Source organism: Aptenodytes patagonicus, chromosome 3 (genome assembly GCF_965638725.1).
Source record: "Aptenodytes patagonicus chromosome 3, bAptPat1.pri.cur, whole genome shotgun sequence".
In the NCBI taxonomy this organism is placed as follows: Eukaryota; Metazoa; Chordata; class Aves; order Sphenisciformes; family Spheniscidae; genus Aptenodytes; species Aptenodytes patagonicus.
This window is the reverse complement of record NC_134951.1, coordinates 81,638,681-81,660,654: the sequence shown is the minus strand read 5'-3', so window position 1 is coordinate 81,660,654 and position 21,974 is coordinate 81,638,681. Positions and strand designations below refer to the sequence as shown.

General features: G+C 40.3%; 1 protein-coding gene across 1 annotated transcript; it reads left to right on the top strand.

Moving 5' to 3' along the window:
• The first annotated feature begins 2,249 nt into the window (after positions 1 to 2,249).
• SFT2D1 (SFT2 domain containing 1) lies at positions 2,250 to 21,717 on the top strand. The gene is made up of 8 exons (XM_076333971.1): positions 2,250 to 2,390; positions 8,138 to 8,224; positions 10,894 to 10,976; positions 13,974 to 14,055; positions 16,440 to 16,475; positions 17,250 to 17,308; positions 18,730 to 18,759; positions 21,015 to 21,717. The coding sequence occupies exons 1-8, from the start codon at positions 2,328 to 2,330 to the stop codon at positions 21,052 to 21,054; spliced, it is 480 nt and encodes a 159-aa protein (XP_076190086.1). The 5' UTR covers positions 2,250 to 2,327; the 3' UTR covers positions 21,055 to 21,717.
• Positions 21,718 to 21,974: the final 257 nt, after the last annotated feature.

Sequence of the window (21,974 nt, the reverse complement as noted above, 5' to 3'; positions counted from 1 at the left end):
TTGGCTTCTCCCTCCGGGACAGGCAGGCATGCTTTCCTCTCTTCTACAGGGTCCTCTGATGAAGAAGGGAGGCAGGAGAGAGGTGGGACCCCATCAATGTAGCCACTGTCAGGATCCTCCAGGAAGCAGTCCTTGGTTTGGGGTAGTGGGGAGGGGCATGAGAACAGCAGCTCCTGCTGGCAACCAGTTCCCTTCAGAGCCACCACCAAATGACACTCTCATGTTGACACCTTTGAGCCAGCTGCAGAGGAGGAGGAGGTGGTTACCAAGGACCTCCGCTCACCACCTCCTGCCCCTGTTAACTGCAAATCACACAGGGCACCCAAGCCAAGCAGGTGGCAGCAAGCTTCAGACAGGATGCCATGACCTGCTGGGCCTCTTCCTTTCTCCTGGCAGCTGTGGGCATGGGGCCACTGGGCATGCCAGGTACCAGGAGGATGATTTTTGCCCCCCACCCCATCCCTTTTCTCATTTCTCCTCCCCTGTTCAGAGGGGTCATGGTCATGTTGTTGCCTTACACGCACTCCCCTCCCTGCTCAGGTCCTTGCAAGGTATGGGCCATGCTGGCGAGCTCAGGGGGGGACATTTTGCTGTTGTTTGACTATATTCACACAGCCATGTCTGCAGGTGTTTCTCCTATTCAGACTTTTAGCCTTGACCTAAAGCTTCCTGAGATGCTGATGGCCTGTCATCAGGCTGGAAAGGTATGGTTTGTGTCCAAGTGTTTCACCCAGAATCTGATGCACATGGGAAACTCTTCCTAAGAGAAGTGTGCATAAGGAGGGGAACAGGGCGGGAGCTCTCCTTTCACAGAGGGGAGAGAGGGAGGGGAAGGTTTCTGTCCTGAAGGGCCTCATCAGGCGCTTTGCTGCCCTGGCTCTTATCAAGTTTCACTCACATAGCAGCAGGTTACACAGCCCTTATCATTCATCTTCCTCTCCTGCCCCACCCCACACTGCTGCCTGCTGTCACTTTGCAGCCAAGCAGCAAGCAGGGCACACCTGCCGGGTCCTTTTCCCCCAGCCACCAGCCTTGCTCCCCCTGCAAACCACTCAGGCCAGAGCTGTGGTGCTCATCTGAGGGCTGGTCACACAGCGGAGCCACATGCCAAGACGCAGGAACGGCCCCAAAGGGCATACAGGGGGTCAGTGTCTGAACAGAGCAGGACAGCGAAGACTTATGCAGAGTGACCACGCTTGAACAGAGGGGAGGGTGGTTGGAGTGCTGCTGGGAACAAGCAGGCAAAGCAGCCAAGACACGGGGGCAGTGCGATGGCCTCTGCCAGACCCTTTCTCCCAGGGGCAGAGGTTAACAGACAACACAGACCCATACTGGAAAGCTCTGCATTAATATACACGTTATGTTTACTCACTGAAGGCGGCCTTTACAGCTAATCCCATTTCTCCCCACTCCACCCATTCATAGCTGGAAAAGCACCTGGCTTGCTCGCAGGTGGTGTGCAGGGCGCAACAGGCGCCCCAAACTCAAGGAGCCCTGAGGCTATTTGCATCGGTGTTTGCAGCATGCCTGCTGTTTGGTAGCTGGATGACCACACGCTCGGCCCATGTGCACCGTTTCCGTGGCACAACCAAGGTAAAAGCAGGCACAGGCCCCGCCACTCAAGAGGACACTTGTGTGCTGGGGGTAAAGCAGCCTCTCCCGGGGCAGGCGAGCCTGCCAGTGCCCCAGACCCCTTCCCTCTGCAGCGCCATCACGCCCTAACTGCGGTTCTGGCAGGGCCGTGTATAATCACGGCGTTACCATTCTGTGTCTACACGTAAGGCTTTATTTAACTGCGAATTCGGACTACTGAGCTCATGCAAATCACGGTTTCCGTGCGTATCGAAATAAGCCAATTCCGCAGCCAGCGATGAAGCCGGGCCGCACCGAAAAAGCAACTCTTCCTCCCCAGCGCCTCCAGCGAGGCCTGCACAGGCGCCCACCTCGCCCCCACCTGCGTGACACGGCGCGGCGGCGACACGCCACAGGGGCTGCCCGGAGAAGCGGCCGGGAAGCACTCCCGGAGAGGCCGCCGCCGCCGCTACAGCCCCCTGTCACGGTCACGGCCGCGCCACCCGCCGCCGCTCCGCCCAACCGCCGCCCCAGCGCGCAGGCGCGGGGCCCCGCCACCGCCTCGCGCCCAACCGTCACTCTGCCCGCCGCCCCGCCCCGCGGGAAACCGAGCGTGGCGCGGGGCCGCGCCCGCCAGGGGGCGAAGCCTGCGGGAGCGTCACTTCCGGTTGGGCCAGCGGCCCGGCAGGGGAGTGCGGTGCGGCCCCCTCCCCTCCCCTCCGGCGCGGCGCGGCGGTCCTACCCGAGCGACGGCTATGGAGAAGCTGCGGCGGGTGCTGACCGGGCAGGACGACGAGGAGCAGGGACTGACGGCGCAGGTACCGCCCGGCGGGGACCCGTTCTTCTTCCCCCTCCCCGCACCGGCGACCTGGTGGCCGCCGTTAACGGCCGCCGAGCTGCGGCTCGCGGGCCGGCGCCCCCTCCCCCGCGGGGGGCGCAGGGGGCTGAGCGTGGCCGGCGCCGCGACGGGAGGTCGCTGAAGCCTCCCTGCCCCGGGCCCGCGCTGGTGTCCGCGGCCGCAGGCGCCGCCGTCTTCCCGCACTGCCCCCCTCCCCGGCCTGTGCACGCACACGCGCCCTCTCGGTGTCTCCCTGCGTGCCCGTCCGCGTCAGTAAGCGGGAGAGACGGGGAGGCAGAGGAGAAACGAAAGTTTGCTGCGTGCGCCGAAAGATGAGGGGTGTGGGCACCAGGCCCTGCCCGGGAGTAAGAGTTTTGGCGAATTTTCGGCGTGCGGAGAAGCTCTTTGTTGTGTTGGTGGTTTGGGGTCCTTTGGTTTTATTTTCCACGTCTTCCTTCGAGATAGCAGGGTCTCCTTGTCTTGTGTGGACTCTTCCTCCTACATGGCCTTTGTGCTTGATGATCAGTTACACAATAGGTTTTCTTTCTAAAGCGCTTCTCCGTTTCTTTACGCCCCTGAATTTGCAAAAGCTAATTTCTCTGGACAGAGATAGTTTTGTGTATATTGTGCTGACGTTCCTTTTTTTTGCCCCATGCTCAGGTACAATTTAATTTTTCTATTTCCTCCCCGCTCTCTTCCTCATCGTCAGTTATTTTTTTTGCTGGGTTTGATCACCATACGTTTCTGAGGCTTCACTTCTAGGTTGAAGCAAAGCTGAGCATGCTTGCTAAGAACCATTTATGCCATCAGCTCCCTTTTAGTTGGTGTGACTGCAGGTCAAAGTGCCCCGCATCATGGAATACCTTGATACTATGTGCTACAGGATGCTGTGGAGCGTGGTGGAGGAAGCTGGAACGCAGAGCAGCCTGGATCTGAGCTACAGCTAATAAACCTTGGTGAACTAGTACAGCCTCAGTATAATTGGTGTCTATGGCATAATATTAGTTCCAGCAGCTTGCTGCCGACATGCTTCACTTGTCTTTGCACTGAGTGGCTGCTGGTCTTCAGGGTTTATGAACTTGGCCTCTTTGCCACAGTGAAGCACCTAAATTGTGTTCACACCTGATTGATTCTGGAAGCAGTGTAGCATCTGTGCCCTTTCACACCAGAGTTGGCTGCCAGCATCCGGGAGGGATGCTTCACCTTCTGATCTTACCATAAGATTAACAAAGAAATACTTACATTTCTGTTAATCTTAGTTCAATTCCAAGAGAATTAATTAGTCTGCCATCTCCAGGCACAGTTCACATGAGGCACGTGCCAGTGACATAGAGTTCTCCTTTACTTGATGCTGTGATGTTTGTATTAAGGCAGCAATCAATAGGTAAATGCCTAAGTATTTAATAATTTTGTATTTGAGGTGTACATCCTGAGAACTGAGCTAAGAATGTGTCATTTGTTAAATGTGAGTAACTAAGCTATATATTATTTGATTATTGCATGTAATGATGTTTTTATAGCCGGAGAGGACTTTAAATTGGAAAAATCTGCCCATGTTTAAAGCCTATCCAGTACATGATAGAAGAAAACATAAATATGCCTTTGGCGTAGTGCAAAGGAGCTTCGTGCTGAGAAGATGAACCAGAAGGATCTTCTTTAAAGTAAATAAATACCCACTGAAGAAAACCTCAGGTGTTTAGGTTAGGCAATGTCTCTGTTGTAGTTTCTCTCAAAGTAGCAATGTATTTCTAGAACACTGGAAATGAAACCTCTTTTTAGTGAGGAAATTCATATGTGACATTCACTAAAGCTATAGCTTTAGAGCTGAATGGTGTTGACTATTTTTAACGTGTGTGCAATAGAGCAAAAAAGTATGTGCGCCCATGCAGAGAAGGACACTTTTTAAGAGGAAGGTTGTGAAAGAAAATACAAGGTTATGCATTTTGTGTGTAAAATCTTCAGCTGTTTTAGATGACCTTTCTGGAACTGAGACGTGTTTGGTTAAAAACAATGGCCCTCTCTTTGGAATAGCTGATAGTTGTGTAATAGCCATCGTATGGTTTATGTTCATAGATGTCTCTGTATTCTGCTCCTTGATTTTTGCAGAACCACTACCATGAAGTCAGCAGTAATTCCTGTTAAGTAAAGTAGAAGAAAAGTATATAGTGAGACAATTGTGTGATGATTCTATGAAGTCTTTCTGTACTTTCTAAACTCTTCACATGACCAACTGTCGCTTCTTAGATCAATTATTCTAAATAAAAAAAAAAGAATTAAAGGGATTTATTACAAAAAAATCAATAATAAATTGTAAATATAGCAGTGTAATGATGTTGTCAGGGTGGCATTATGCTGTTTAGTTTTATCAACACCAAAATTAATATAAAAATCAGTCCGTTTGACACATTGGCTTGTTTTCTGGCTGTAGTTTCTTGACAGTTGTTGATTGACAACTGCTTAAAGCATTCAACAAGATTGTAGCAAGGAGGAATAGACCAGATATTTAAATTTCTTATATTATACTCTAAAGTGTTGATAGAAATACATATAAGGAAGCCTGTTAGGGAAAGATGAAAATACATTTCAGTAAATATTTTTTTAAATATTGCTTAGGAACTCAATTCTGCAAATGTACTCAACATTTCTTTGAAATTGAGTTTTCTACATTACTTGCATATTGTTAAATTTACTATCAAGAAAAGATGTAATTGTTAACTTCTAGAATCTTTTTTAAAACCTGTAAAAGAAAGTGCTTCTATTTTTTTGCTTGCCCACATGAAAAACTTTTGTAAGATAATTAATGTATGGGGAGAGCCTAGGTAGATGTTCAAAATCACAAGAAATGTTTTTGAACAAAGGCAGCCTTGCAGATTATCGCATGTGATTTATTGGGTGTCCATAGCAAGCTATTCAGTAAAGACACTGTTATCTGTTGCTTGCAACTTGTGTATTAGACTATTGCAAGACCATTCCTTATGTTTCAGGAAGTCTGCTTTCCAGATTCCAGTTTCCACTTAAGGTTTCCTCTTGATTTCTGGATGTCTTGGTCATTTCTTTGATGTAATATTTTTCTTGGAATATCCTGTGAATAAAAATCTTTGCTTCTTGCCCAGGAGTTGGGCATTAAAGCTTAGCTATAGAAAACTAAGGGTTTCTGTTTGTTGATTTCTGTTTCTTTTTTCTTTTTATTGCTTAGAAACAAGCTGATAAGCAGTATAGCGAGAAGGGTATGTTTTACAGGAAATCCCTTGCCGCCGCCACTGCACAGTTCTCCGCATGAATCTTTCCCCAGATGTGGAATTTGCATGGCAATTTTTTCAGTCTTCTAAGTGAAAGCTTCTGCTAATGCAAGTATCGTAGAGTGTAATGCCAACTCTTTTTATCTGAAATCTAGGATTAGCTGTACGGCTTATGTCAGACAATAGAAAAAAAGTCCTAATCACCCTTAGGTTGTTTCCTGCTTTTGTTGCATAGGCAGCTTAAACTTACAAAGTTTTTCTTAGGGTTCTGGTTCATAGTCTCTGAGCGTAGGTGTAAGAAACTAAGCTGTTACTTCAGGGTGTCTCACAGCCCCTCTTAGAGAAATTACTGCTCCTGCAGCACATATGGCAGAATAGGCAGGCACTGTGTCAGGTCCTCAACTTTTACCGATTGTAGCCTGGCATTTTAGCACAAGCTGAAGTCTGTGGTTTAAGCAGTTGAACTATGTGCCTGTTACTCAACTTCTGCAGCAAGGTGCTTCACTACAGGGGTGAAACAGGCATCTCTGAAAGGTAACCAGTTCCATTGCTTCCACAAAACCTAAAAAGCGTTAAGTATCAGGGACTAAGAAAACGCATTACCAGATCTGCGGTTTCAGGATTTCAAACATTGCATTAACTAGGTTCAGCTTGATAACGTAAATGGTGATGGCATCAGGAATGGTTGGAGGATCAGCCTTCATTTTAATGCCAATTAATTTATTTAGTTTTATTATTGCAGAGAATGCTATGTTAGGTGTAACTAAAAGCATGATTCAAATGGGTGTCTTCAGTTATGTCCTACCAGCTCTTCCTGCCCTTCTTACATGTATAGGCATTCAGGAATATGACTATCAAATGTGATTTCAAATACTAAACCACCTTTCAGTTACTGTTTTTGTCTATTTCTTTAATGCGTACATAAGGATAAAGAGTTGGACCTAACAAGGTAAGTTGCATCTCCTGACCTTTGGGAAGTTCTGTCTTAACTGCTGAACACAGAGAAGGGGAAAGAAAATTCACAACAATGTTGTATCCCAGCTCTGTGTCTGCTCAGACAGTATGCAAGTGTAAAAGATTATTTTTAGTATTCTGATCCCCCTTCTTAAGTAAATATTCAAAGTATTTAATTTGATTAAATAAGGTTAGTAATTTTTTTATAAGTAGAAAGTAATCCAAGCTATTCCTTGTTGACATATGTTCAGATGCTGATTCATCACAACACATAGATGTGTGCTTTCATGTGGCCCTTTTTTATTAAACTAGGTATGGATTCTTCATTTGTACAGATGTGAAATCATTCTAAGCAGTAACCAAATTTCATTCATTCACTTACCGCTACCTGAAAGAGAAATTTCTCAGAAGAGCAGGAGAAACATCAAACTCATTGGTTGGGGAAGCCCTAACTTGTATATTTGGTTAATAGTACTTGATTGAAAATATCTGTAGACTAGGTAACAAGAGGGCAAGTTTGCTTGTGTCATCTGAACAAATAGGAAAGTTAGCTTTTTATAGTCATCTTAAGTAAGCTGAAGCAACGCTTCACTTACTAGACCAGTTCAGGATAGAAAGTACATTTAATTTTAGTGACCTGCAGTAAGCTGAAATACATTGTTCTTACAACATGGGTGGAGAAGATGAGCTGAGCATATCTGAGCAGTCACTTGTGCTGAAAGGGGCTGTTCTTCTGCCAGCTATGTGGCCCTGCCTCTTTCCTTGTATCAGCCCCGCCGCTTTTCTGACATCTTGCTGAGCTGGATTGGCTCATTAGTCTAGCATAGGACTAAGTCATCAGAATAGAAGGAACACTAGTTCTTTTCCCGCTTTGTGAGTTGTGTCAGCTCGCTCAGCTCAGCTCATTAAAGGGTGTTACAGGTTCTGGAGTCACACTGGAGAAGCAGGAAGTAAAATTACCCCTTTAAGCAAGTTAGCTGTCTGATGAGACAAGCTGTGTTAATCTGCCTACACCTTCACCCTGTAGGGAACAGTAATTGAAGTGGAATCATAATGCTTGCAGTGGATACTTGTACTAATGCGTACAATGGATTCTGTCTAGTAACAGGAAGAGGTAGTAATGTCTATAGGAACATACAGTGCTGCACAAATAGATATGTTCATCTGCAAATTGCTGGAAGGTCCATTCATTCTTCTGCTTTGGTACAATTGTGATAATTTTCAGTTGTAATTGTATGGTGAAAAGAAAGTCAGTTTGAAAGTGGAGCAGTATTGCTTGAGTGCCAGGATATAACTTCACAGGTTTTGTCTTGTTTGTTTGTTTGTTTTGGAAATTTGTTTCCAGATTCCTAATATAATTTCTTAAACTGAAATAATTAATATGCAAACAACTGTTAGGCAAGGTAAAATAATTGTTTCTGGCTAAAAAATTATTTTGTTTGAAATTAAGGACTTCAATAGTAAAGAAAAAAATGTTCTTTAGGTTGTTCAAAACTGGGTTTGTAATACCCTTTTTTTTTCCTCTCCTATTAAGGTCCTCGATGCCTCAACACTCAGCTTTGGTACTCGAGTCAGATGGTTTGCCATATGTTTTGTTGCTGGCATTGTGTGTTCTATTCTTGTAAGTAAAGGGGTTTTTTTCCACTGTACTTTATTAATGTTCTACAGTAGAACCTTGTTCATATTAATACTTTATATGTGATTCTGTGTTTGCTTTATCCTGCATCCTAAATTTTGTATCCATAAATTTAACTGGACATTAAATGTATGATTAGCATGTAGGGGCTGTTGTTCTGTAAATTATGATTTTGTCCATCTTCCATTCACAGCAGAGAGCATTTTTATTGTAGCGTAATAAAATTTCTTACTAAAAGGTTTGAACACTGACAAAATATGCGCTATTTTTAATTTAGATTTGAGTGGTGTACTAGGAAAGAGCTTTTGCTTTTGTTCAGTGTGTACCCATCTTATTCTCTCTAATAAAAGGGGAAAAGGAGGGGGAAGCTTGAAAGGTTTTCAAAGGCTGAAGAAACCACAAGTGTAACCTGTCACACTCACAAATCAATAGGTGATGACTGTGGTAGCATGTTGACACTTCAGAAACCTGCTGCACTCCTATTCATCTTATGGTCAGCAAATCATTTGTTCATTCTTGAACTTGAGGTGTTGACAGGAGACTCGAGGCTGCAGTTAAAAGTTGAGATCTGTTAATTGATTTGGTCTATCAAAATCTGACACGAGTAACTTGCAGTACAAAGCAGTTCATCTGCATGAAAAGTCCCAGAAGCAGGTGAAATAACATTGGGGAAGTATCCAGACTTTTTTTTTTCCTTCCTTTTTTTCATTATGAAGTAGAATGTTACTTTTGATGTAAGCTAGTCAGCAGCCTTTGGCTAATGTGTGTGGATGACATTTGCAGTTTTTGTGGAGACTGTCAGGCAGATTGCCTTGACTCGTAATGCATTCTGGTAGTAGGATGGAGAAACTTGTCCTGTGTGCATTAGTTTCTGCTTTTGCCATTATTTAAATGACTGCTGCTGCTCTTTCATTTATCACGAAAAGTTTTTAGACCAAGGAGACTTATGTAATGACAGGAAGAAGCCGCTGTGGCGGAGCAACCTGTTTATTGAGGTGCTCGCTTAGAGATGGTCACTCACTGGATTCTCCTGCAGGTGGAAGCTTCTGATTCTTTATCAAAACTTGCGATTTGTTAGACTCCCTGAGACCCAGAGGTAAATCAGAACAATTGCTGGTCTTACCTATGAGAGGTCTTATTTAAGTGGTAATCAGTTCAATAAAGGAACTGGAGAATGGTATTCTTCATATTGGTATCTATGCAAAGTAGAGTGGCACAAACTCTAGCCAGATGCTTGTGTTAGAGAAGGGGCAAGTTCTAGGGAGGGAACTCAAGATTGGTTTGGAATATCCCTTTTTTAGGGTTGCTTAAGCATTATTTGGTTGACTCCCTCCCCCCCTCCATTTTTTTTGCAAGTAGTATTTAACCAATATAATCACAAATTTTAGTACACACCACGTTTGTGCTTTAATGCCTATTTCTGGACAGGTTAACATCGCTCTTTTTGCTGCTATTTTTTTAGTGTTTGATCTTTGTGCCTATTTTATATTACATGGTGTGAAACTATGAAACAACAAATAAAAGGCTTTAGGATCTTGATTTCCTAAAGTTTCCGTGAGTTATCTTGAGCTTGATAGATAAGAGTCAAACCTCTGCTGCTGTGTTTGTGGACCTCGTGTCTTGGAGAGTTTGGAGGCAGCTCCCTAGCTAAGCTTTGCCACATGAAGCTGAGCGCTGGCAACTCCACCTTCTTCTGCTTCAGATCATGGACCTTTTGCTACAGCGTTAGGGAGGCCCTCAAAGAAATGTTCAGATCATCCCTTATGGTCATGTACCTGATCCTTAGATCTCATATGTCCGCAACCTGGTATATTTATTACGTTCTTTGCTGGCCAAAATTGCAGGTGGTGTTTTTTCTTTAATCTAGTCTTTGCAAAGTGTCCATAGGCTTTCTTTGTAGAATACAATTACATTCTTCTCTTGCTGCTTTCCATGATTGCTTGTATTGTGGTCTGTGCAAACTGACACCACAGATTCCCACTGAAATTGCAATTGGGTAGAATATAGTTGCTTTTTTTTTTTCAGGATACCGTGTCCACATCACAACTTTTTTAAAAAAAAAAAGTTAACATGTTTTTTTAGGTTTTGGGGTTTTTTTTGCTTCTAGTTTAGGCTGTATTTCTCCCTGACTATCATAGGGACTGTGATTAGCAGAAGGCTTTGGATTTTTTTTGTGTCAGTGGAAATAAGAGATGCCTGGAAGTAGGAGTTCTAAAATATTTCTATTCAGCCTCAGTGCATATCGAGACTGCAAGTCCATGTGATTGATTGGAGGAGAAAGGGGATGGTGGATATTAGTGTGGCTTTATGACACTTTTTCCTCTGTGTGCAGAGGTGTATGATGTGTAGTGGGGCATTGTAACAAAACTGAAAGTGTCATAACTAGGCTATAAACAGTACAAATAAATGTTATAAACAATATAAATAAACGTTGCCTAGTTGTAAAAATACTGTGAAATACAATAAATTATTTTGCCAGTAGGTGGCAATAGAAGTATGCTGAATATTGACTACTACAAATCTGAGAACAGTATACTCTGCTGGTATATGTTAGAATGACACTCTTCATAGTCTGAAAATATATTTATAGACTATAAAATCTAAATAAATTGAATTAACTAATTACAAACATACAAATAACCTATCTTTTATAGGGAACAGCATTGCTATGGCTCCCAAAGGGGATCAAACTTTTTGCAGTGTTTTACACCCTGGGAAATATCGCTGCATTAGCCAGGTACGATTTCTTAATTATTGTTATTAGAAAAGTACCCTCCTTTTCATCTACATTTCCATTTGCTTTTACTCTAAAATGGTGTCTGTTTATGTTGTGTATAAACAACATTGTTTTCATATTGAAATGCTAATAACAAAATCTTGTTTGTCTTACAGTTTTAAGATTATCATAATTGGTGAATATCAGTTATTCACTTCTAATTACCCCATTGTGATGTCTTACATGGTTGTTTGTGGACACATCACAACTGCTATCTGAAGTATGAATAACAAATTGCTGCCTGAATGTTTTGTACTTTTTTTAAGTCTTTCTGCCAGGTACAGAGGTACCTCAGTTTCAGGGGCAAACTGGTAGTCTGCCTGCTGTGTGGATGCTTTGTTACTGGAAGGAGCTTTTTGCTTTTAACAGAGAGATCATCCTGTTTCTAGGAAAACTCTTTGAAAAAGGAGAGGTTCAGGAAATCCTCATTTTGACTCTAAGGCCAGGCAGAATCTAAAAATCGTTCACAGTTTATTTTTAAACTCTGTACTTGCTTCTTTGCAGTGTTCCCCATAGCAGTTAGTCTTAAAAGATTTGCAGAAGGGACCTCCTAGGATCTAAAACTCTTCTTTCACTGTTTGAAAGACATGTAAGAAACAACTTAGTGTCAATAAAGTAGTTTCAGTTTGTCTTTGTCCTCCTTCTCTTACTATCTTAGCATAGTTGAAGCATGGTCATGGGACTCGGAACCCATGGAATCTGGTCTTGACTTTCATGGACTCCGTGACTTTAGTCGAGTCACTTAACTCTTGAGTCAAAGCATTGTTAGTCTGTTAAAACTCCAGCAATGTGACATTAACATTTGAGAAATGTGATGGTGTACTGCTTTTCCTCAACAAATTAGCTAACTAAGTAGTCAAAACAACAAAAATGTTTATAATGGAATTGAGTCTCATTTGTATAACTATTCCATCTCATACTAAAACAAGACAAAAAGTTAATACTGGAGGTAGGTAAAACTGAGTATTTCCCTTTCTCTCCCTTACCTTATTCTTTATTCTTTGTTGTTGGTTTTTTGGTTGTTTTTTTTTTCTTACCTAGTATTTTGGGTGTGTTTTCACTGCTTCAGATTAAATTAGCATTTTAGAAACTTGGTACTAATCAAGTCTTAATTGTCAGTGAACTAAAAGGAAAGCTTTTACAGACTGGTATTTCTTTTAGGAGAATGCTGAAAAACTTTAGTCTGGACTCCAACTAAAAGTAGAAGTGAAAAGACACCCCCTTCCCCTTCAGTAGTCCTTTTAGATATAAATGACAGGCAACTGTGTTCTAAGAACAGTAGGAAATGACAATACAGTCCCAAATTGACAAGGAGATTTAAACTTTTTCAGGCTTGTTTGCAAGTCTGTTTAAAACAAATGCAGTTACCACTCTTACTAGATAGTCCTGTCTAGCCTGTTTTTACTATGATTTTCTAGCCACAAACATGAAAACAATGATACTTACTTGATTCTTCTCTGGGATGATGGGTGTATCTTCTACGGAATGCATTGTATATAAGAAATATCCTGTTTAAGTGGAGGACCTCTAGATTTTTTCCAGCCTTTCTGCTCCCTATGGATTCTCTCATCTCTAGAGAAGCTCTTGTGATGTCTGTCCTTCAATGCTAAACAGGCTAGCATCAATGCATTTTGCTTTCTATATTTTTTTTCTGCCTATTTTATGTGGCCTGAACCTTCCTCATTTTTACCACCACATTTTCATCATCCCTATCCTTCTACTAGCTAACTAATTTTTTTATTCTAGTTATTCAGGCCTCTTTTTTGGTCTTAATTTAATTTTATGTCCCAGCAGCCAAGATTAAAAAATACTGAGAAAAAGTTAGTTTGGATTGCAGTGAATTTAAAACATTTTTTTTCTTTTGAATTGAGAAAACATTTTTTTCCATTTAATATGGACTTTTGAGGTCTGTCTACACAACTTAAAGAAGAAAAGCAAAGTGGAGAGATACATACACGAAGTTGCTGGTAGGGGGGCATCTGGGTATGGGAGGTCGTGGGTTCAGTTTACTGCTTGGGACATGGATTCCCATATTTCTTCTATCTTAGAAGATGTGTGCTTCACCAGGCTTATGACTGGTTTCAGGAGGGAGCTCTACCAAACTCCTCCCTGCTACTGATTGTTTCATTTCATATAAATAAATATTAACTAGAAAAGGAGTTAAACTAGGTTTCCTACTCTGTAGTAAAGCATTCAGACCACCACAAGGTTACAGGCATTCTCACTCTCTCACTAAATGTTTTCTACAAAGCAGAATGGCTTCAATGACGGGGAAGGAGTCAGAATATTCTCATAATATAGTCATAATATACTCATCTCAGAATATTTGAAGCCAGATAATTACTCCTACGGTTGTGAATTCTTGGTTCACATCGCATTTCTTTGCAAGAACAGGTACAGCCTAGCATCGCTGATGGCTTTCATTCTCCCTTCAAGTTAACTACAGAGTAGAAGAAAGCAGGAGGATTTAATACAAACTACTGAAGTTTTTCCTTCTTTTTTGGCTTGCTGAGTTTGGGCAAAGAGTTAGAGCTTCCCTGTAATATTGATTGTAGCTACTTGTGCGCTGCCTGGGTAAGGAGTTTATTGTTAAACAGATTTTCTACAGAAGTTTGGTCTTTGTATTCTTTGCATTCTTTTGGCAAGTCAGTTCTCAGAACAGCCTCAACATGAAATTCACTGGACTTCAACCTGACAACCCTCTGCTATAAGTGGTAATGTTTTTGGAAAGAATTTCATGACCAAGGGTGACTCGATATATAAGCTGTTTCCAGGACTACATTCATGGAGTATTTCACCTTTCATTCTAGCGGGTCTCTGTTGCTAAACACTGAAATGCCTTTTTTAAAGCCTTTGTACTCATCTAACTGTTGGAAAACTGGTTAATTACCTATTGTCTTTTGCAAAGATTTATTTGAAAGTGATTTACCATTTGTTTTGTTTTTTCCCTCCTATTAGTACATGTTTCCTGATGGGGCCACTGAAGCAATTGAAAGCAATGTTTGAGCCAAAAAGATTAATAGCTACAGTTGTGATGTTGGTAAATACACTGTCTTTACTTCCTTTTGCTAAAAAGTTTTCCTTTAGCCTCAAAGCTAAATCCAGGGCTTTACTAAAGAGAGGTTATTTCTCAGTCCAACTCTTCTTTGTACTGAGCAATAATAGTCAAGCTGATTAGCTCTATCATAAAGATTATCTAACTCCTTTCTATGAGCTTGAGTTTTTGTTGCTTATGATTTTTTAACATGTTCTTTACTAAATATTTCTTACTAAATGCTAATATTAGATTTATTATTTTTAATTTGTTTTCTAAAACAATTTATTCAAGAACCAGGCTGGAGAGAGACTTTTCAGCTACTGTGAAAAGTCAGTGGTCACCAAGTCTAGCTTGACAGTTGTTTGTTGGCTGCAGTTCTGTTTGTATAGCTTAGTGGTTCGGCACTGTCAAAGCAATGGAGAAAATTAATTTCTCTCCCCAAAGTCTGGGAAGCTGCATGTTCAGCTTCACACTTCTGCATTGTGAGGTCCTTGGCTCCTTCACTTCCATGACCATCATTTCTTCTTCCAGGAGGAAGGAAAAAACCAGTCCCGTCCCCAATCTCAGAATTCCTATCCCAAAACTCTGTATTAGGTAGTTAAAAACAAGTTTCTGCCCTTGCTGCTTCTCTGTTTTGTATTTATTTTCTCTCTTGTTCCTCCTGATTTGTTTCAGCTTTTATTTTTGAAATGTAGTTGGCTGTCCTAGTCTCCCTATCTTACAGCTTTCTTTTCTAGTTGATTACAGCTGATGTGGATAAGAAACCCTTCATGAATTCTTTCTGGATGGCTGTCATATGGGTTGTATATTCTTTCTCTCACACACCCCCATGAAAAAAAAAAGTTATAATCTCATTTGAGAAGCTCGCGTTACCCACATCTTTTGGAGAAGGGACTTGATCCTTGCTTGGACTCCAAGCTTTGTTAAAGAGGTGACTTTTTGCCGTCTCTTCCAAATTGTACTAAGTTACAAGTCCTAGGGAAGTTATGTTTCACAGGTCTGCAGTAAAAATGTCCAAGAATATCTCCAATTCTCTAGAGTCTGTATTTGCTGAGCATGAATTCTCCAACAGTTTACAGCTGTGGGCTTTTTCTGGTCAAGCTGAGGGCCTAAGCCAGACACTAAAACAGCCAGCACAAAAATTGTTTGCTCTGTTATCCTATCATCCACTGTGCTCAGACATGGTGATAAAGAAAATAACTTGCTTTGAAGGCTGTAGAAACAAGACACATCAGGGAAATGGAAAGAGAACAGACAGTAGAAAAAACATCACAGACCTACCTACCTACCTGTGCAGAGAAGCTACCAACAAGGTTAGGAAAAGACAGAATGAAAGGTTTCATCTAATAGGTGACAGGAACATTGGATGAGAGCTAAGACTGTTAGGATGGAAAATTTCAGTAATACAGAGAAGAACTGGTAAACTTCCAAAGTTTAGAAAACTTTTGATGTATTTGACTATTTTCTTCCCCATCCTAACACAAAGCTAGAATTGTAGGCAACTCAGGAGTTACAGATATGTTTGGAAAATTTCAAGAGAGTCTGTTACTTTTATTTCTTTCAATAAAACGCCAACAAATTTTTTTTCAGTGAAAATTAGAGCTTTGTTCTGTTTTCTACTATGTGTAATGACAAATGGAGGGAGCCAGGTGAAATTTAGTGGAAAAGTTCAAAGTGATGCTTGCACAAATGGTGTGATTGATTTGGCATAGTAAACGATATCATTGTAATGTTCCATCAAAGGTGTATAAATAGCTTGAATAAACCTTCATGTGAGCTTTTTCACTGCGTATGGAGCAGCTGCTCCCTAGTGGGCTCTTCATTACTGTGAGAAGATGAAAAAACACTGGCAGAAGCAGCAGAGCCTGTGTTTGCCAAATACTGTAATTGTGAATGGGTGTTTTTAATAATGGGTTGTTCATAGTGATGCACATACCTTTCTTGTCAGATGTTGATGTTATGAATACTAGATCCAAAATGATACTATGTACTGAAATAATAGAACAGCAGTTCCCAGACTACTTAGTTGCTCTCAAGCAAGCTTTATCATCTAAGCCCACCTCTTAATAGACCTAACACATAAGGCTACACAGACCTGGTTATACTCCTGATTCCTGAAGTCAGTTCCTGCCTCTTCTTTCTTCTAAGACTTGTCCCAGCCCTGGCCATGGAGTACATCATGCTGTGCTTTGGAAAACACCACTTTACATGAAGTTCAGCAGATAGTCACTGTGTGACAGACTTTGGCTCTGCTTGTTTCATGAGTCAATTCTGAAAATGCTGATTACCCACTGAAAACATGAAAACAATTACTGTATTTGCTTTGTTGTGTATTTGAGTATTCATTCTGTTTTTTTTTTTTTGTCTCTCCTTTCATCTCCCCCCAGCTTTTCCTAGTATTGACTCTGTGTGCTGTATTCTGGGTAAGTGAGAATGCTCTTTAGAGGAACAAAGTAATCTAGCTTGGTTAGTTCATTAACTGTATTAGAGCTTTAACATACAGTTCAGTTGTAGAGGAAAGATGAGCTTGAGTGTGTAGTATTTGTGTTTTAAACTGCAGGCGAGTTTAGGTGGAGTGGTGAGCCTGCTGGCTACAAAGCAAATGCACCCTTCCACCTGCATGTGATGTGGATGAAAATACAAAATCTAGAGCATCAGTTTCAGTCTGCAGGCCTCTGGAATAAGAACAAAGAAAAGAAAGCTAAAATATACTTGCATCTTAGTGATGCGTACTTATGTCAGAGAATATCAGAGAATACATAGTGGTCTTTAGAAACCACGGGTACGGAATATTAAACTGATTAAGACAAAGGAAGGGACACAGAACAAGTGCCTTCAGGCATCTTGATTGAAAAACTGGCTGTAGTTATGTTCCATAGAAGTAAATATGTAGCTGAAGTGAACTTCCATATTTACAGAAGTACAGTATTGTGAATGAAAGTGAAAGTGTTAGCATTGATGTTGTTAAGTGTTTTCAAAGCTAGAGAAGGTTTTCATAGCATGATGCTAATGGAGTGACGGATAAAATGAATGGAAAGTTGTTAGAGTGGAAAGAAGTAGCAAATTAAGTTAAGACAAGGAAATTTAGGCATTGTCAGTTAACTAAATTTTTGGCTGAACAGGCTGTTGCAATTGTTTACAGTATAGACTGGTGCAAAAGTGAACTAACTTGCAATATTTGCTTTATTTTTACTTAGTGGAACAAAAAAGGTTTGGCGGTGTTATTCTGCATATTGCAGTTCTTGGCAATGACCTGGTAAGATTCTTAAAATTCATTTTCATTTCTTCTCCCTGCCCCTACACCCGCATGATTATAAACCTATATATATATATATACTTCGCATAACATAAGAGTGCCCAAATGCTAGCCTCAATCTGTTTTGCTAAGCTAGGCTGTGTAACTTCAGCAAATCTATATGCAACTGTCTTGCAAAAATGGTAATTTTAAGTATATGCTGCAATGTGTGAACTTATTTGAGGCATATGCAAAAAAATTCTCATGCCTTTTCTCTGTTGTGAAAGTAACTGTATATTCATATGCCCTGCTTTTGATTATCTCCCTCTTTTTTGAGTTCTAACTAAATTTTCATTTCTGAAGTGGAAGAAACTAAATAACATTTTCATAGGATGTGTCCTGCCCCAAGAATATTCAGTGGCACTGGGTAAAGAGTGGGTGAATGTGAGAGGGTCGGTTTGGTGCAGCAGGTACTATGATGTGACCATCCAGATGCGCTCGAGGGCTTGGGAATGCGTGAGCACAGTTAGGTGAATGCTTGCAAGCCTGGCAGAAGTTTTGGAAGTTACTGCTTTCTCCATGGAGATACAACTGAACATACTTGGTCTCCTTGTCCCAGGTGAATTACTTGGTACTAGCTCTTAGGTGATCCAAGGTGACCACAGTTCTTGTTTGAACTTGCCCTGAATGCACGGTGTCTATACTGAACTTGGATCTGAGGACAAATAACCATTTGTTCAGGATAGGGACTGTTGGGCATTGTGCTGGGCCCAGGTAAATGCTTGATACTAGATAGAGGGAACATTGCTAACTCAAACTATGTTCTACATGTTTACAGCAGACAGCTTCACGTTTGTTAAGTGTCCTAGAGCTTGATCAGGCTGGGCCTGAGAACAAAACATAGCCTGGAGGCTTGCGAGAAGCAAGTTTCAGAGGATAATAGAATTATCAGCTGTTTGAGTGTCACAGTTGTGGCGTATTATTCATACTACTGCATGTATCTATCTGTATTTAGAGTTACATAAATAATATGATTAGGTGTATATTTGCATAGTAAGGTATATTGTCTTTTAAACTGGAAAAAGTTGTCTCTGTCATCTTGAAGAATACTGTTTTCCCAGAAATCTCCATTCTTTTTGAAACTGGTAATAGTAAATTCTGCTTTTTTAAATTTATGTGCAATAGGAGTTATGAACTATATTTAAAAAAAAAAAACAACAACAACAAAAACCCCAAGGAAAAAGTAAACCAGGTAATCCTTGGCAGTATGTTTGGTTCAAGCGTGTCATCTTTTCTCAGGTAAGGATTAAATTGAGTAGATGATCTTGTTTAAAGTTTTGTTACAATGGGTTGATTTTATTAATGCTGGACTGAAGTGAAATAATTGGGTTCTAGGAGAGACATGAACACTGTCAAACACTTTTTTTTCCTCTTTTTTTCAGGTATAGTCTGTCATATATTCCTTTTGCAAGGTGAGTCTGCATAATTACTTCCATCTTAACAAAAGTCAGTTATCTTTATGCTAGGGAGGGGGAAGAAGTCCTTAAATTCAGTATGTGAAAAAACATAACCTCCTCCCTTTTAATTTTTAGAAAATGACATAGCTGAACTCAAAGTAATGCTTAATATAAGCTTTAAATACAAGTAAAGTGCATAGTAATTCTCTTTTGTTAAATTTCATTCTAGTTTTCATCACTGAAAATAGTTTTTGTTTAAATTCTCCAGTGATTTAAAAATACATTGATGCAATAGTGACTTTTCCAGTACTTACGTTAAAGATCATGTATGGGTTTGAGGTCTTAGTTAAAAGCAAACAAACAAGCATAGTTTCAGCTGCTAAGTCTACTTCTGAATTCCTCCATTTTTTAGGAGAGGCAAAAGCAATGCTTCATGTTAATTTTCATTTTGGCAAGCTTTTCTCTTTCATTTCATTGTTGCGTGTACAAAAAGGGAACGAAATCTAGCCAAACACATAGTGAAACCACATGCGAGTAAACAAACTGAAGAATCTTTTTTTTCTATAATGTTTCCCATAAAATGCAGTTTGGTCTTTCAGCAGTGTGTTTTTTAAAACAACAAAGTGCTTCCATGTCTGTATATTGCTTGATGAGGTTTTCTGTAGTGAAAGAGGGGAAAAAAAGAATACAAAATATTGTCTATCCCTTTCATCTGATACATTCCTGTAGCGTTTCTGTAACTTTGATGAAAACTCTGTACTATGGATTTTTTTTTTTTAAAGCTTCAGATTTCATCTAGGGAGGATTAAGCCCTATTTTTTTTTTTTTTTAAAGATAGTAGTTGATAATTACAATGGATTAAATACTTTAACTGAACTCAGGCTTCAAACTGTCATCTCACTATTTCTGACATCTCAAGCTAACCCAGTCAAAAGTAGTATTCTGAGTTCCTATAGTTCCTGTGGCCATGTGACAGTCTCAGTAGGGTCATTCTTTTTTTGTCCTTATTTTTTTTTTTTTTAATATTCTGCTTCACACAGAAAACAAGTTGAGCTACTGGTCACTGGTCTTTTGTTCCCTACCAACAGTACTTTAAGTTCTGGTCAGAAAAACATTGTTATATGCAGCACTTGACTTCTTTGTTTTTATTTGTCTATTAGATTTTATGAGTCAAAGAACTGAATTTTACACAGGCTTCTTCTAGTAGTACAGTGACTTCTTTAGGGATTGTTGAGTTATTTGCTTATGTGGAATGCTATCATAAATTTTTTGTATAGGTTGCCTTTCTTATGGAAATAGTGATCTAAACCATGTTAAGTGCCAGTGAACAGTATTATGTAATTTGTTTAAAGTATGCATTTATCTTGATTTCAACAAAATTGTCCTGATTTGATTTAACTCTGTTAATGGTTTACTCTTAACAACAATTTACTTGTTTGTGGTTTGTGGGTTTTTTTTTTCTTTCTTTTCAATTAATGGTGGCTCTCCTGCTGGCATGGCAAAAAACCCCAAAAACCTAAACAAAAAAACCCCAAAACAACAACAACAACAAAACATACATACAGTGACTTTAAGGAGTCATGATAGTATTTTTCTTCATTTTTTCAAATTGAGTAACTATGGAATAGAAATTCCACTCCTTAACGAGTTGTTACATTTTTGAGAAAATGAAAAAGAAAGGAGACTAAAGCGAGTGATCTAAGTAGAATAGTCAGAAAACAGTTTGTTTATTGTCGGTTAAAGAAATAGACCCCTGCGGATCTTTCAAACCCTAAGGCTGAGCCAGCTCTTCATCCTGCACTGTGAGGACATGTGCTTTAAGCCCTTCAGCCTGTGGGTTTTTTTTTTCCTGCAACATGATGGTCTGACTCAAATGTGGCTTGGACTCAAAGCACCTGTGCTTTGCCGATTGTCTGGCTTCGGCGTGCTCCTCAGCCCTGCCCTTGCTGGCCAGCCCTCGCGAAGTACAGCTTTGACCTTTGCTAAGCCACCGAGTGTGCTGCAGAACAATTTTTAACACTGTGCCTGCATGAGTGTAAACAGTGTGGAAGACTTGGGCAATGTGGGCAGAGCTGAGCTTCAGAGCGGGCTTCAGCCTTCGCTTTAGCTGGTGCTGTAGATGTATGCAACATAACAATGGCTGTTAAGATCCTGTGACAAACTATTGGGTTTTGTCTTGAGTTCATGTAATATTTTTAACTACGTAATGGTTGATATGTATGTAAAGAAAATAACATACCTTAACTGACTTTTTTTTCTTCTTTTTAAAGGGATGCTGTGATTAAATGCTTCTCCTCCTGTCTAGGGTGAATTAAAACCAGGAACCACTGTATGCTTTAAAAGCCAACTTTTATTCCTCTGTGAATCTTGCTCGGGAAACTATACTTTTCCACTCATGAAATACCCAGTAACAATTTAGTAGTTCCTTGCCTTTTGCATTTGGGGGATTAAATAATTTTTACTAGAAACAGTTTAAAAAATACATTGGGTGAACTGTTTGTGTTTACCCTGGAACTTTTAGGCTTCTTTTAACAAAAAAGTACATTTAAATACCTTGTGCAGAGTAGTCTTAAAACTACCTTGCATCCAGTAACACAGTTTATTCCCCAGTGGAGGCAGGCCACTACAATCTGGGTAGTATGCATAAAGATTTCATTACAGTTCTGTCTAAAATTTGCAGTGTGCCATTTATGTTTGTATATTATTCATTGTATGCTTTTCCAAAGACAGAGTTTTATAAACATTGTAAAGATTTGGTAAGTTATATGCTCCTTTGAAATGTCTATACGTGTGCCTTACGGGAAGAGCTTAATGAGAATATGTGAAAGGTCTGTTTAAAGCCTGTTGGATTTTATTAAAAAGCTATATTTTAAACGATTTTTTTTTTTACTTTCATACTTAAATACTTCTTACTAAAAGAACTTATGGCTAATGTATAAATGCAACTTGTGAAATAAACTAGTTTTAAAGGTGCCTAAACTGTCTTTTATTTAGGAATCTGCTATAGAGGGCTGAAAATTTCAGCATTACACTTGAATAAATATGAAAATACATTAAAAAGTGGGATATGCATATGACTATATCCAAATTTGGTAATTAGATTTGCAGAAGTGACTTTAAAACTTCTTTTTGTTAGTATTTAGACAAACTGTTCATTCTGACTTAAACTGATAACAGATTGGAGTGAAATACTCTAATACTTTGCCCAGCTTTAGTAAGATGTTCTTTCT

Bases quoted from the DNA above. Each gene is read 5' to 3' on its own strand.
- SFT2D1 (XM_076333971.1), top strand. From the start codon at position 2,328: ATGGAGAAGCTGCGGCGGGTGCTGACCGGGCAGGACGACGAGGAGCAG. The intron at 8,225-10,893 runs GTAAGTAAAGGG...TATCTTTTATAG, and splicing joins GCATTGTGTGTTCTATTCTT to GGAACAGCATTGCTATGGCT. The intron at 14,056-16,439 runs GTAAATACACTG...ATCTCCCCCCAG, and splicing joins TAGCTACAGTTGTGATGTTG to CTTTTCCTAGTATTGACTCT.